The sequence below is a fragment of the Histoplasma capsulatum genome, genomic scaffold, assembly GCF_000149585.1.
Source record: "Histoplasma capsulatum NAm1 scaffold_1 genomic scaffold, whole genome shotgun sequence".
Taxonomy (NCBI): domain Eukaryota; kingdom Fungi; phylum Ascomycota; class Eurotiomycetes; order Onygenales; family Ajellomycetaceae; genus Histoplasma; species Histoplasma mississippiense.
This window is the reverse complement of record NW_001813982.1, coordinates 6,207,945-6,219,982: the sequence shown is the minus strand read 5'-3', so window position 1 is coordinate 6,219,982 and position 12,038 is coordinate 6,207,945. Positions and strand designations below refer to the sequence as shown.

Here is a 12,038-nt window from a genome sequence, read left to right as displayed (position 1 = left end):
CGGTACTGCATGGCTGCTCTGTATATGCGCGAGAATTGCATCCAGCGTAGAATGCGCGGAGAGGGCTTGTCGACATAAGGCGATGAGTCAGCGCGGCGAATGCCATAGTCAACAGCAGTTTGTTCTGCAATCGCCCAAGATAAGTCGTGGGCCTACTCACGACAAACCGTGAGGGAGAGATAGATACCATTGTTAGCAGTCTTCCTTGATTTGCGATATATGAAACCCCCGGAAACTAGACGATCAAGCGGGGGGAGCGGGAAGGGCAATCATACACTCCGATCCGTAAGCCTCCCATGCTTCCTTTGATCGAAAAAGTCTGCCCACTTCTCACTCGCAGGATTCCCAGCGGGATTATTTGAAATGCCCAGAGACATGGCCGCGCCCCTCTGCAACGCCTCGACACACGCAGCATGCACAAGTGACAACCACGAACCCGGGGTACCGATATCCTTCCTCATGAAGAAGGCGATGGTCGCTTCAAAGATGTGGAATTGATCCGAAGACTGCAACACATCCAAGCGCCAGGTGCTCATGTACTTGACAAATTCGAGCCGGCTGGGCATAGACATGGCTTCGATTTCGGTTAGGGAGCAGTCGAGGGTCTCCCAGCATCCATCCACGGGGTTGGTACCGTAGAAGTTGTCGTCATTGGTGCCTTCAGCTAATTCGTTGACTGTAATGACTGTTTGGTCCCCTTGGTCCTGCGGGGGGAGGGGATGCAAGGCCCAAGCGGTAAGAGTAACAAAGCTGAAGATGATGAGCAGCTTCATTTTTATTTGGGATGTAACTACGAACTCTGGACGGCAGTAATTGAGCTCAAGTTTGCATCAAGCGCAAAAGATGAGGAGGGGTTTGAAGTTGAAGTAGACGGGGTTGACTAGGAGTCCTGTAAGTGCTCTCCGTTCCAGGTTGGGTCGTAGATCGTCCCTCTTTGGCCACCCAACTACATTTGAAGCTCAACCATCCAGCTCCACACAGTGTGTTTGGGGTAGATATTTAATAGATATGGATATTAGACTTGGGTAATAGAAGAAGTTGGTTCGAAATTTAAAGAAAGGTATTAAATGGAGTAGACATAACCTACTCGTGCCTCTGTTTACTAAAAATAGAAGAACTATATTTATCGAAACAGGTATCTTTGTACGGAGTAAAGACACATAGAAAAAGATACTAGATAGTAGTACTATAAAGATCAATCCTTTTATGCAATACTAGTATTTTCATCTACCCTTTCTAAAGGTTTTTATGGAGTAGATTGGAGTAGAGAGCATAGGGAAAAGTTATTTTTTCCATGAAATTAATAAAACAAAATCATTGTCTTCTTGATTTATTGGAGAAAATAAATGTTGATGCTAAAAATGTCCATTTTAGGGTTTTGAGTGAACTACTTTATATACTGACCCAAAGCTCTGAGGTCCGCGTGGACTTCCTTATACGGCTTAGCATTTGGATACTGTGGAGTTCGGTGGCGTTTTAGTCCGACGGATCGCCCCGGCAGCTGCCATCAAGCCCCTGACAAAAGTGTCTTCGAACAGATTCAGAGGGGGGAATTAGCGTCGTATGAGGTTCCTTCATAGGTATGATTACGCTGTAGAAGAGGATGTTAAATATTTTCCGTGTTCGCGCGGCCGGCGTATAGTGGAATAGGCATCAAAAAAGCTGAATAGGGCTTGGATTTTCGGCCGGGAATAGCCCTTGGTGGGGCTTCAACCTTGAGCCATGGCAGGATCAGAGTTGAACAGGAGTCCCAAATTGCACAGAGCCTTGGAAAAGTCGATAGGCTGAATGTGCTGGTGACCACACCTATTTAAGCAGTGCTCCGCTAGTTAGTTACAATGAACCAATCTTTCACCTCCATCAGAATGTGTGTTTTCTCATACCCGAGCTCTTGAATCAAACCTCAATCCTAATCCTCATACCTAACCTTCAACAAACCTGACCTAACTAATCCATCATCCTTTGTTCAGAGTGGTAAGAAGATCAAGAGTGGCATTAGGAATATTGTGAAAATGAATCGATGCGGACTATGTTTTGAGCTCTGGCAATGATTAAAGTTCAGGGATTAAAGCATCATGGCTATCCCGACTCCCGGGAACCGAGCCCGGTGCTGGGGTGCAGTCGAACATGGTTCAAATTTTAACCCATGTTCAACTCTGATTCATGTAATTTAATTACCACTCCAACACGAATTAGGGGTGGGTTAGGGATTAGATTAGGGGTTAGAAGGTTACGTGGGTAAGTAAGGGGGTTAGTTAGGGGGTTAGAGCACGAGAAAATTCGAAAAATCCCTCCTAGAGAATGATTAATGATCATCTAGGTGGTGTTTTAGTGACTTTATGAACCATATGGGTTTGAACCACGCTCAAGCTTTTTTGAACCACGTTCAAGTGTACGCCCGAACGTGGGTTGCCTGACAAGCATTAGCATCAAGATCTTCTCACTGAACTCCAGTATCGTGGTCTAATAGGATGAAAGAGTAGAAAGCTTACTAGTATTCTTTTCAATATTAGGGCTCGGTGTCATCTGATGGTGACGAAATTGACTTCCTTGCATATGACCCTGTTGTATCATATGCATTTTCTCATAGAAGAATTATTTTATAGAGGTAAGTGAGAAAGCAGAGGACCGTATCCCATAACTCCGCAACAAACAGATAATTATTCACAAGGAACATTAATGGCAGAAGTTAAAAACGAAGGAATTGTTATTATTGATGCATAGGAAATGGCGTGCTAGTATGTAATAGGAAAAGAGGATGTTATGCATAGGGCAAGTGCTGCAGAGTTCTATCACTTTTATTCCCCGTCGATACAGTCTCCCATCACGGGTTGAGGTGCCAAGCTATTGTCTTCTCCTTTCTTGGGAATGCCGTTTACTCGGCCCCATCGGAAGGCCCTCCCTCTCAAGTCCGGGACAACCTGAAGGAAAATAAGACTGCTCATCCAGGTGGTTAAAGTGTCGAAAATGACGTTGTTCCTATAACTACCCCCCATTGAATTTGCTTTCATGATCGTGCCTACCGCCATTGTTGTAATCATGTATTGGCCTCTTTCGAGCCCCCTGATAGAAATCGTGGCAACTTCGTCTGGTGTTTGTGGCTTGTCAGACTCTTCAAGGTGTTTCGTCACGGCAGGCTTCATTCTTTGTTCATGGACAAATCCAGGGCTCAAAATTCCCATCGGGAAAACGATATGGGTTCTCACATCCGCAGCAGGGGCGTTGAGGGACGGGTTTCTTCGGGAGCCATTATAAATCTCGATCTCAGAAGTCAAGGCATCCGCGAGGGCGCGTAGGGCTGCTTTTGCTGGCGCGTATGGCGCGTACCCAGCCACCGGGACAAAGCAAGCAGCGGAGCTAGTAAAGATCAAATGACGACGAGGTGGCTGTTCCGGAGATTGAGCAGTAGAGGCCGGAGCTAGCCATCGCTTCATAATAGCCCTTGCAGTATATGCTGAGGTCCAAAAATTGGTGTCCATCTGTGCTCTCAAGGTCTCAAGAGAAGAATGGAGGAAAAACCCAGGCAAACACTGTCCAACGCAGCACCAGACAATATCGGGATACACTCCGTCGTTGAACTCGGTAACTTCGTCCATGACACGTTCAGATTCCTTGGGGTCGGTCAAATCGGCTTTGATCCAGTGAAATTTCTGGTCGCACGTGGGAGGAGCGAATGTCTAACCATTGGTTTTCGCGTCACCAATACTGTCTTTTCGGAGACAATGATAATGTATCAAGCATGAACGAGCCTACCTTCATGGCTTCATAGACAGCTTGTAACTTGCTCACATCGCGGCCGACGATTGTTACACTGGCCCCTTTTTTGGCTAACTCCATAGCGACACTTTTGCCCATGCCATCCGAACCACCGGTAACAACCACCATCTACATGTGCCATCAGCGTCAGCTACTGGGAACAAAGCAAACGAGAAGATTGACGAAATTCGATCCAAATACAGACCTTCCTCTCCACAACGAACTCATTTGTGGTCTTGTAGAAGTTACGCATGCTGACGGCTAAGCATAGGGATACTAACAAAAGAATGACTGCAGCGACTAGCTGGGGTTTTGACAACGAAACATCAGAGCCCACTGGGGAGAGGGATAGTAGAGTGGCGCGTAAATCCGGCATTGCGGAGAAGGAATCGGACGACGACGCACGACGAGGAAAGGGCGTTCTGGGAGGCGTAGGTTCTTCCCACCACGTTCAATATCCAACTGCTTATTTCTACCTGCAACGCAAGAAATGTTAATGTTAACAAACGAGCAATGTTTGTTAATATATATAGTAAAGATACATGCCCATGAGATACGCCGTTCTATGTAAAAAAGTGCTTGGCCTGCCTGTTTCTAGTATTTATTCTTCGTAGCGATTTTTCCGACAGCGATCCCAATTAAGTGATACAATTCGTCGTGTAATGCGATTGGAGCAGAGGCTTTCTCTCCATTCGCACTCTCACGTCTGCCTAGGTACAAATCCGGTGCCAGGGTTCGTCAGGAGATGGAGAAATCCCTGCCCAAAGAGTTTAAATCATGTCCCAAATCGAGACTAGCGTGGTTATTGAGTCGGAGTTCGTGCCAAGATATCCCGAAGTCCATTTTTTTAAATTTGACCATGCAAAAGAGGAAATCTTCGGGGAGTCGCCAATTCCAGCAGCAGCTTACTGGCGCATTCGACCACGTATCTGCTGGCCATCACAGGCAGCCCTTGCACCAATGGGCAAGAAAAGAAAAGCCGGCAAGCTCTCATCCGCGAAGCAGAGCGGTCCGGATCAAACCTCCAGATTTGAAGCGGATTCCAGGTTCGCCGATTCGGAGGATGAATTCGAACAGAGTCGGGATCGCATTCTCTTGGAAGAAGCCCCCGAGGCAAAGAGGAGGCGTAAATTATCAGAGCAAGGTAAATAATTAAACCCCCCTCTTTCGCTGATGACCGATTCTTCCATATTTATTAACATGGTGTTCATAGAGGAATTTTTCGTACTCTCCGATGAAGAAGTGCTTGGGTATCAATCCGAATCTACAGACGACGAAGGTTTTGACGATGACGATGTTGATGTCGAGGAAGAGAAGGATGGTGATTCCGGACTATCTACACTGAAGAAGCTACGTCCCTTCAATGCTGCCACTCTGGTTGATGATGACGACGAGGAGGAGGGTAAGGGAGAAGAGGATGAAGGCATGAAAGGATGGGGTTCTTCGAAGAAAGATTACTACGATGCCGACATTATCGAAACAGAGGCAGACGCATTTGAGGAGGAAGCTGAAGCCAAAAAGATCCAACAACAGCGACTACAAGCGATGAATGAAGCGGATTTTGGATTCGATGAGAGCGAATGGGCCACCGCGGTCAATGATGGTGAACGTGGCCGAGAAGGCGAGAACAATGTCGTCATAGAGGCTTTACCTGAGCTGCAAGTGACAGACGATATGAGCGTCGACGAACGACGGAAGATTGTGAAGCAACGATACCCTGAATTCGAACCTCTTTCGAAAGACTTTCTCTCTCTTCAACACCTGCATGAGGAATTTGCTGTTGCAGCACAAAATGCAGAGAATTCGGTGAATGGCAGAGGTTTGTCACATCAAGCGGGTGGTGACCATGTTCCGCTACCAGTGATTAAATTCCGTACTCTGTCTGCCTATCTAGGTGCTATCAGCATGTACTTCTTTCTCCTGACATCCCCTTCAAGAGATGGAGAAACGCGTCTCGCAATGTCCCCTGCTGAGCTAAGAGAACATCCAATCATGGAAACCCTAATCAACTGCAAGAAGCAATGGGAGGAAGCGAAGGATGCACAAGAAATTGTGGATTCTGAAGTGGAATCATATTATAGCATTGATAACGACCAAACATCATCTCTATCAGCACCAGCCACGAAAATCGCTGGGGTGAATGAGAACCCCGTCGAACCCGCACCGGTGTCCAAATCTAAAAGAACCAAAGCCCAGAAAGCCGCGGAAGATGCCAAAGCACTCTCAGAAAAGAAACGAGCTGAGAAACTACGCCAGACTGAGGCTGAGTTGGCCTACCTTTCAACTTTACTTAATGCCCAATCAACTAAAAGAACATCCAAGCATACTAAAAAATCCACATCAAAGGACGACGATTCGGACTTCGGCGACGAAGCGGCCCTCGACACCCTCGAAGCTGAAGAAAAAGCCAAGAAGAAAAAATCCCTACGCTTCTATACCTCGCAAATCGCACAGAAATCCAACAAACGCGGTGCTGCTGGCCGTGATGCTGGCGGTGATACAGACTTACCATACCGGGAGCGGCTGAAGGACCGTCAAGCCCGCCTCAACGCCCAGGCTGAGAAGAGGGGTCAACGCACGCCGGATGATCTCCACGCGCTTGGCGGAGATAGCGAGGATGAGGATCGTCGTCTTGCGAGCGAGGTACGAGGAGACAGCAATAATAATAATAACAATAATAAGAGCAACGTGGACTCGGATTCAGACGACTACTATGATATGGTTGCTGCACGGTCAAAGCAGAAAAAGGCAGATAAGAACAAACTTGCTGACGAGCATGCTGCGGCTGCGCGGGAAAGAGTGCGGGTTGAGGTCGAGGGGGGCATCGGTGAAGATGGCAAACGGGCCATTACCTATGCGATCGCGAAGAATAAAGGGTTGACGCCGAGGCGGAGTAAGGATGTGCGGAATCCAAGGGTTAAGAAGAAGAAGAAATACGAGGAGAAGAAGAAAAAGTTGGGCAGTATTCGTCAGGTTTATAGAGGTGGTGAAAAGCGTGGTGGGTATGGTGGGGAGCTTACTGGTATCAAGACCAACTTGGTTAGGAGTGTGAAATTATAATTTTATGTCAAATCAACGAGGGATGATTGGTTTTTCCTCATAGATGAAGGGTTGGTGTTGTAGGTTTTCATATGGGCTCCTCTGTTTGTACTACTGGATAGATAAAACAATATACCACCAACTTTGAGTACGATGATGTTATAGACTGAGTCTCTGCTGAAATTTGGAAATGCACTTTTAGTTAATTATGTTGTAACTCTGGGCTGACTCTAGAAATAAAATACATCGCCGTAGTCAGTTATATCACTCTGCTGTAAATTCTCAGCCAAAGTTTGGCTGTAATGTATGAGTGTATTTGAACCCCCTAGTAGAATGGCAGAAATATCGATACCGTATCCACAGGACGGTGGCTGCAAAGGGAATCACACACTTCATTCTCCAGCCCTCCCAGCCTCATCCTATTACTACCGTGTTGTCATAACCCTTACTAATGATATTTTCTAGTAAAACTTCTGGTCGTTCATTGTTATTCCCACTATCGACACCGGAATTATTAGGTTGACGTGAAAAATCCGCTCCAAGGAACCTCCTGGCCATACTCTCCTGTATAGAATCTATATTTAGCATCAACGGGAAAACCCCGTGCCCAAAAACAATTTTGGATAGTCGCTTACCGCTTCTCCAAGCTCCTCTATTTCGTCCACAGACATCTTTGCGCAAATGACGACCAGGTCTTCACCGCGGGCAGCGAGGGTGCCAATCTCGTTTGCTCTCGAGATTATGGCTGGATCGATGCCACTTAACAGCGCACAGCTGGTGAGATTTCCGTTAGAAAAACCAGGGGGAGTAGAGGGATTAACCAACGAGTTCGGATACTTAATTTGAAGACAAACTTACTTTGTCCCAAAACTCGCATTGCTCCGTCCACATCGGAAACTAGGTTGCATAGCTGTATTAGTGATTGATGCCACCTTTCGACGCTAACTATTAAAATAATACTAATAATACAGGGGAGGGGTACGCAACTTGTATAGATAGGTGACCTCATTCTCCATGTCTCTCGCAGCCGGATCTATTTGCACCTCCATATACCCAAAACCAAGCTCTTTCCTTGGGGGTAGAAACCCGTTCTCGAATATCTCATGGAAGTGCGTTGCGGCAAGTACCTTTGGCCTCTTCTCACCTTGACTGAGTAAATATTCGAACAGCCCGCAAGCGAGACCTGCACCATCTACTCCGTATAGCGCATTATATTAGACATAGCTTTCTAATAGAGTGCCCAAAGCAAACAAGAGTTAGGACGAGGCAAACCAGTTGATTCCGTTCCCTTGCCAAATTCATCGATTATCACCAGGCTGCGTTCTGTTGCAAGGACTAACGCGAAGGATACCTGCTGTAGGTCAATCATAAAGGAGCTTTGGGCCTATTTGAAATGAGCATATTGAGAAATTATGTTCCTCCAAATATAAGATCTTGCCTTGGAAACAGTTTCTCTTGTTGAAATTCGTGTTAATATTTTATCCGTGATGCCAATTTTGGCAGTTTCCGCAGGGACAAAACTTTACATCGAGGTTAGTTATGAAAAGATTGAGATAGGAGGCTCAGGGCTGCGTATTACCTCCCGATGTGGGCCATGTAGACAATCAAGGCTACCTATATGCGAACTATGAGCTCAATTCATATATCATGTTGCTTGATATAGGAGCAAACCTGTTTCAGATAAACACTTTTGCCGGAGTAATTGGGTCCAGTCAGTAGTATCATGCTCGGTCCCTCAGTGTCAGCAACCCCAACTGAAGTGTCTAGTGATAGAGACGATGTGTTTGGAGGGGATCTTTCCCTTCCATTTCCGCCGACAATTAAAGTATCGTTTGGGATAAACGTAGGAACGGTAACTTCGTGCAAAAGATGTCTATATTGAGTCAGTTGCTGTATAAATCACTAAAGAGCTAAGCCATTGCATTCACCGTCCACCCTTAATTACGATACTGTTGTGTTGCATCATCTGCGGTCGTACAAGCTTGTATAAACTAGCCCCCTGCGCAAGAGCCAGAAGGCTGGTAATTTGTCAGATAATGCCGGAAAGTGCAGTACTGAGGCATACCTGTCTATTTCTCCACATATATCAGAAGCCTCCACAAGCATCTTTTCGTGCTGAAGTATATTTTGCGCCATCTCGTACACAATTTCAATTTCCTTTTCTGAGACCTGATAAGAATTTGATAGAGACTCCAGCTTCGGGGATTTTTACCACAAATAAGGCCATAGATGTCTCCAAATCTCTCATCCATCTCTCGCATACGGAAATCCTTGAAATATACTCTGTTTTCTGTGGTAAATACCTGTTCCCACGGTTTCTCTCCGCCATCGTAAACAGGGCGACCTCTTTCATCCAATGGCATAGCAATGTTGAACCCAAGTTGGGGAAAGTAAATGACGTTAACATCGTTACTAAGCCTACTGGGGATAGTACCAGCAATATTTATGGCTACTTGGTTGAGCAAGCTGTCTAAGCCATTATACGTCTCTTTCAGATCGTCCAGCTCGGGGTCCACTCTCGGCTTAACCACAGTCCGGTGCTCTTCAATCGAGCTTTTGTAAATCGACCTGCTACGGATCAGAAAGGAAGACATTACTCCCTGTGTATACTAGAAGTTCTTCTCACCGTTTCATGAATTATTCTTCCACCTGGTGTAGGACAGTCACGTCTAGCTTCTCGAGTGCCTATTTAGGAATAATTTAGCTAATTCTTACATGGCCCTGAAAATTCTCACCTTTCAAATGCAAATCCAAATTATCCATCCCTGAAACCTGTCCGTATCGTCTCGTGTACATCGATAGCATGGAAAGCGAACTGCAAACTCTAGATTAGCAATGATTGCACGTACCCACATGCCACGATTCCCAGGTACAGACCTCCAACAGCGTTGCCCAAACTCCACTCTTGAAAGCTTTGAACTTTGCATTTCCGGAACTGATACCCTTTTGTACATGGACCATCACTGGGCGCAAATTCTTGATCCCTTTCAAACTCTTGGTGAGTTTTTCAATGGCCTCACTGTTATCGGGACGTAGGTATGTGCTGATAAAGTCATGTCCCTCCTTTATGTGAGCTTCATCCGTGCTGGGACGGAGAAACCTTTGCCTTAGACGAGCCCTCCCTTGCGGTGTCCTAGCAAAATGGTGGAATAGGCCATATATTGACAGGCTCTCTTTGGCTCCAGGGGAGTTCTTACCAGGTCCTTGGTTGAATACATTTGGATGAGACTCCGATTGGATTATTTGGAGTGAAGTGAGCGTATCGGTATTAACAAACCTTCAACGCACATTAGTATGGAAAGATTAATATCAATTTATATATACAGAAATGGCCTTACATTGTATCCTTTAGAGTCCTCATTTCAACAGATTTAATGTTCAACAACTTGTCCCCAGCGCCCTCCCTTGCTAGGCATTCCGCTGCTAGTTTTCTCTGTAGGTGGGTTATGAGAGCGCCGGCGCACCCGATAGAAATATGGTTATCCATATCGATAGAGCCAGAAAGGTGTAGTAGCTTTCCTTGATGATCAGTAAACCCTAAATCGTTCTCGTCTCCATTTCTGCTCGGCGAGAAAGTATCACCGGGCACTAGGAATCGGGTATCGTCCCTACTTGTATCAGGTCGAAGGTTTGCAAGTTTGAGTTTTGCGCCCTCGAAATTAAACTCCTGCACTGGGCGGACGTCGAGGTGATAAGGCAGTTTGAACTGGTCATCTGAAGGGCAGATTGTAAGTGACGGTCTAGCAATGTGGCAACAAGGCGAACAATAATACTCACCATTGTCCGCCGCATGGCCATCTTGCCCATTTCGTCCAAAACTGCTTGTGTTTTGATCGGCCCTAGTTGATAGGAGAACAAGCGTTGGTTCAACATCAAGTTTTACTATTGAATCCAAATAAAAAGGCTAGTCAGAGAGGCAAGGCAATCTTTCCGGGTTGCAGAGTATCTTTTTTGCAAAAAGACATAAGACAAAACTTACACGCCTCAATTGCCTCAAGGCCCCCAGAGGTAATGTCCTCGAGAAGATATAGCTTCTGCTCGTCTGCAATATAATAACAACAACCAACAGTGGCCGCCTCCTTCATGTCTATAGCCATCACAACATGACACAGCTCTTCATTCTCATCATCCTGGTCCTGTTGGCCCCTATTGCCTTGTATTTGGCTCAATCTGTCTAATATTCCGCTATTCGAGTTCTCGGTATACGCCACAACTGAGCATTCTCTCGCTGACGATGCTATCCCGTCACGTCTGCTGCTGGAATTGGAGTTAAAGGGTCGTTGGTTACGCCTTCGTTGCCCGTGCTGCCGGTTGCTACGAAAGGAATGGAGGCCTCCTCTCTTCCTTGTTGAGGAAGTTGGAGCCATGATTTGGGTGGAAGATACAAAACTTAACGTGGTGCCACGCACGAGAAAGCTGGTGGAGTGAAGACAAAGGAGCCGCAAGGGGGTTTGAATATCCCAATTTGGAAAATACTTCTCTTGGGACCCAACCCGTGAACATCGCACTGATATCACAGGCTGTCCGGCTAGGAAGACAATGCGCACTTTGGAAGAAGAGATATCATCCGGAATGATTGAGTGGGGTTTAGGTGCAGCATTTTGGAAGATAGGTGATGATACATACAAGTTATATGATACAAAGAGAATGCTCACCAAAATGCCACTTTGCGCCAAAAGCGTGCTGCTTTCAATATCCCAATGGTAACGAATAGTTAAATGGAGACAAGACGGAAATATTAATACATGCAATGCACAAACCGTTACGTCGCTTTTGTAGATACGATGTCAAGTCCAGACTTGTCAGCATTGAACATGACGCTCACCCCCTGACTAGTGACAACCTCACCCCTGATTATTTTATCCGCCAGACGGTTGCCGATTTCTTTTGAAATGAGTCTATTTAATGGGCGAGCTCCATATCGAGGGTCGTAGCCTTTGTCGCAAAGCCAATCTTTAACGCCATCCTCCACCGTCAAGGTTATTCTTCGATCGTCCAGCCTCTGTTGAAGCTCCTGTAACCTAATGTCTACGATATCCCTAAGCGCAGGCTTTGAGAGTCGCTTAAAAATGATGAACTCGTCGATCCTATTCAAAAATTCGGGAGGGTACGATGACTGGACAATGGACATCACAGCCGCCTTTATGTCAGATGAAATCTCCTCCCCAACGGAAGAGTCTGCTGCAACAAGCATCAACGCTCCGAGATTGGAGGTCAAAACAATCAAAGTATCCGGAAGTCGA

General features: G+C 46.1%; 5 protein-coding genes across 5 annotated transcripts; 1 reads left to right on the top strand and 4 right to left on the bottom strand.

Moving 5' to 3' along the window:
- Nucleotides 1-243: 243 nt before the first annotated feature.
- On the bottom strand, nucleotides 244-773 carry HCAG_01790 (predicted protein; the record flags this gene model as incomplete). Its single annotated transcript, XM_001544693.1, has 2 exons — nucleotides 244-319; nucleotides 409-773. The coding sequence occupies 2 exons, from the start codon at nucleotides 771-773 to the stop codon at nucleotides 244-246; spliced, it is 441 nt and encodes a 146-aa protein (XP_001544743.1).
- Nucleotides 774-2,798: 2,025 nt separating this feature from the next.
- HCAG_01789 (conserved hypothetical protein) lies at nucleotides 2,799-4,009 on the bottom strand (the record flags this gene model as incomplete). The annotated part of the gene is made up of 3 exons (XM_001544692.1): nucleotides 2,799-3,677; nucleotides 3,754-3,885; nucleotides 3,962-4,009. The coding sequence occupies 3 exons, from the start codon at nucleotides 4,007-4,009 to the stop codon at nucleotides 2,799-2,801; spliced, it is 1,059 nt and encodes a 352-aa protein (XP_001544742.1).
- Nucleotides 4,010-4,533: 524 nt separating this feature from the next.
- On the top strand, nucleotides 4,534-6,816 carry HCAG_01788 (predicted protein; the record flags this gene model as incomplete). The annotated part of the gene is made up of 2 exons (XM_001544691.1): nucleotides 4,534-4,900; nucleotides 4,970-6,816. 2 exons carry the CDS (start codon nucleotides 4,534-4,536, stop codon nucleotides 6,814-6,816), a joined length of 2,214 nt encoding a protein of 737 aa, XP_001544741.1.
- A 393-nt stretch (nucleotides 6,817-7,209) lies between these two features.
- On the bottom strand, nucleotides 7,210-11,162 carry HCAG_01787 (hypothetical protein; the record flags this gene model as incomplete). The annotated part of the gene is made up of 13 exons (XM_001544690.1): nucleotides 7,210-7,359; nucleotides 7,431-7,569; nucleotides 7,654-7,692; nucleotides 7,765-7,978; nucleotides 8,068-8,179; nucleotides 8,467-8,668; nucleotides 8,724-8,794; nucleotides 9,099-9,395; nucleotides 9,422-9,480; nucleotides 9,645-10,072; nucleotides 10,134-10,509; nucleotides 10,573-10,677; nucleotides 10,775-11,162. The coding sequence occupies 13 exons, from the start codon at nucleotides 11,160-11,162 to the stop codon at nucleotides 7,210-7,212; spliced, it is 2,580 nt and encodes an 859-aa protein (XP_001544740.1).
- Nucleotides 11,163-11,557: 395 nt separating this feature from the next.
- HCAG_01786 (predicted protein) lies at nucleotides 11,558-11,989 on the bottom strand (the record flags this gene model as incomplete). Its single annotated transcript, XM_001544689.1, has 1 exon — nucleotides 11,558-11,989. One exon carries the CDS (start codon nucleotides 11,987-11,989, stop codon nucleotides 11,558-11,560), a length of 432 nt encoding a protein of 143 aa, XP_001544739.1.
- Between the last annotated feature and the right edge of the window lie 49 nt (nucleotides 11,990-12,038).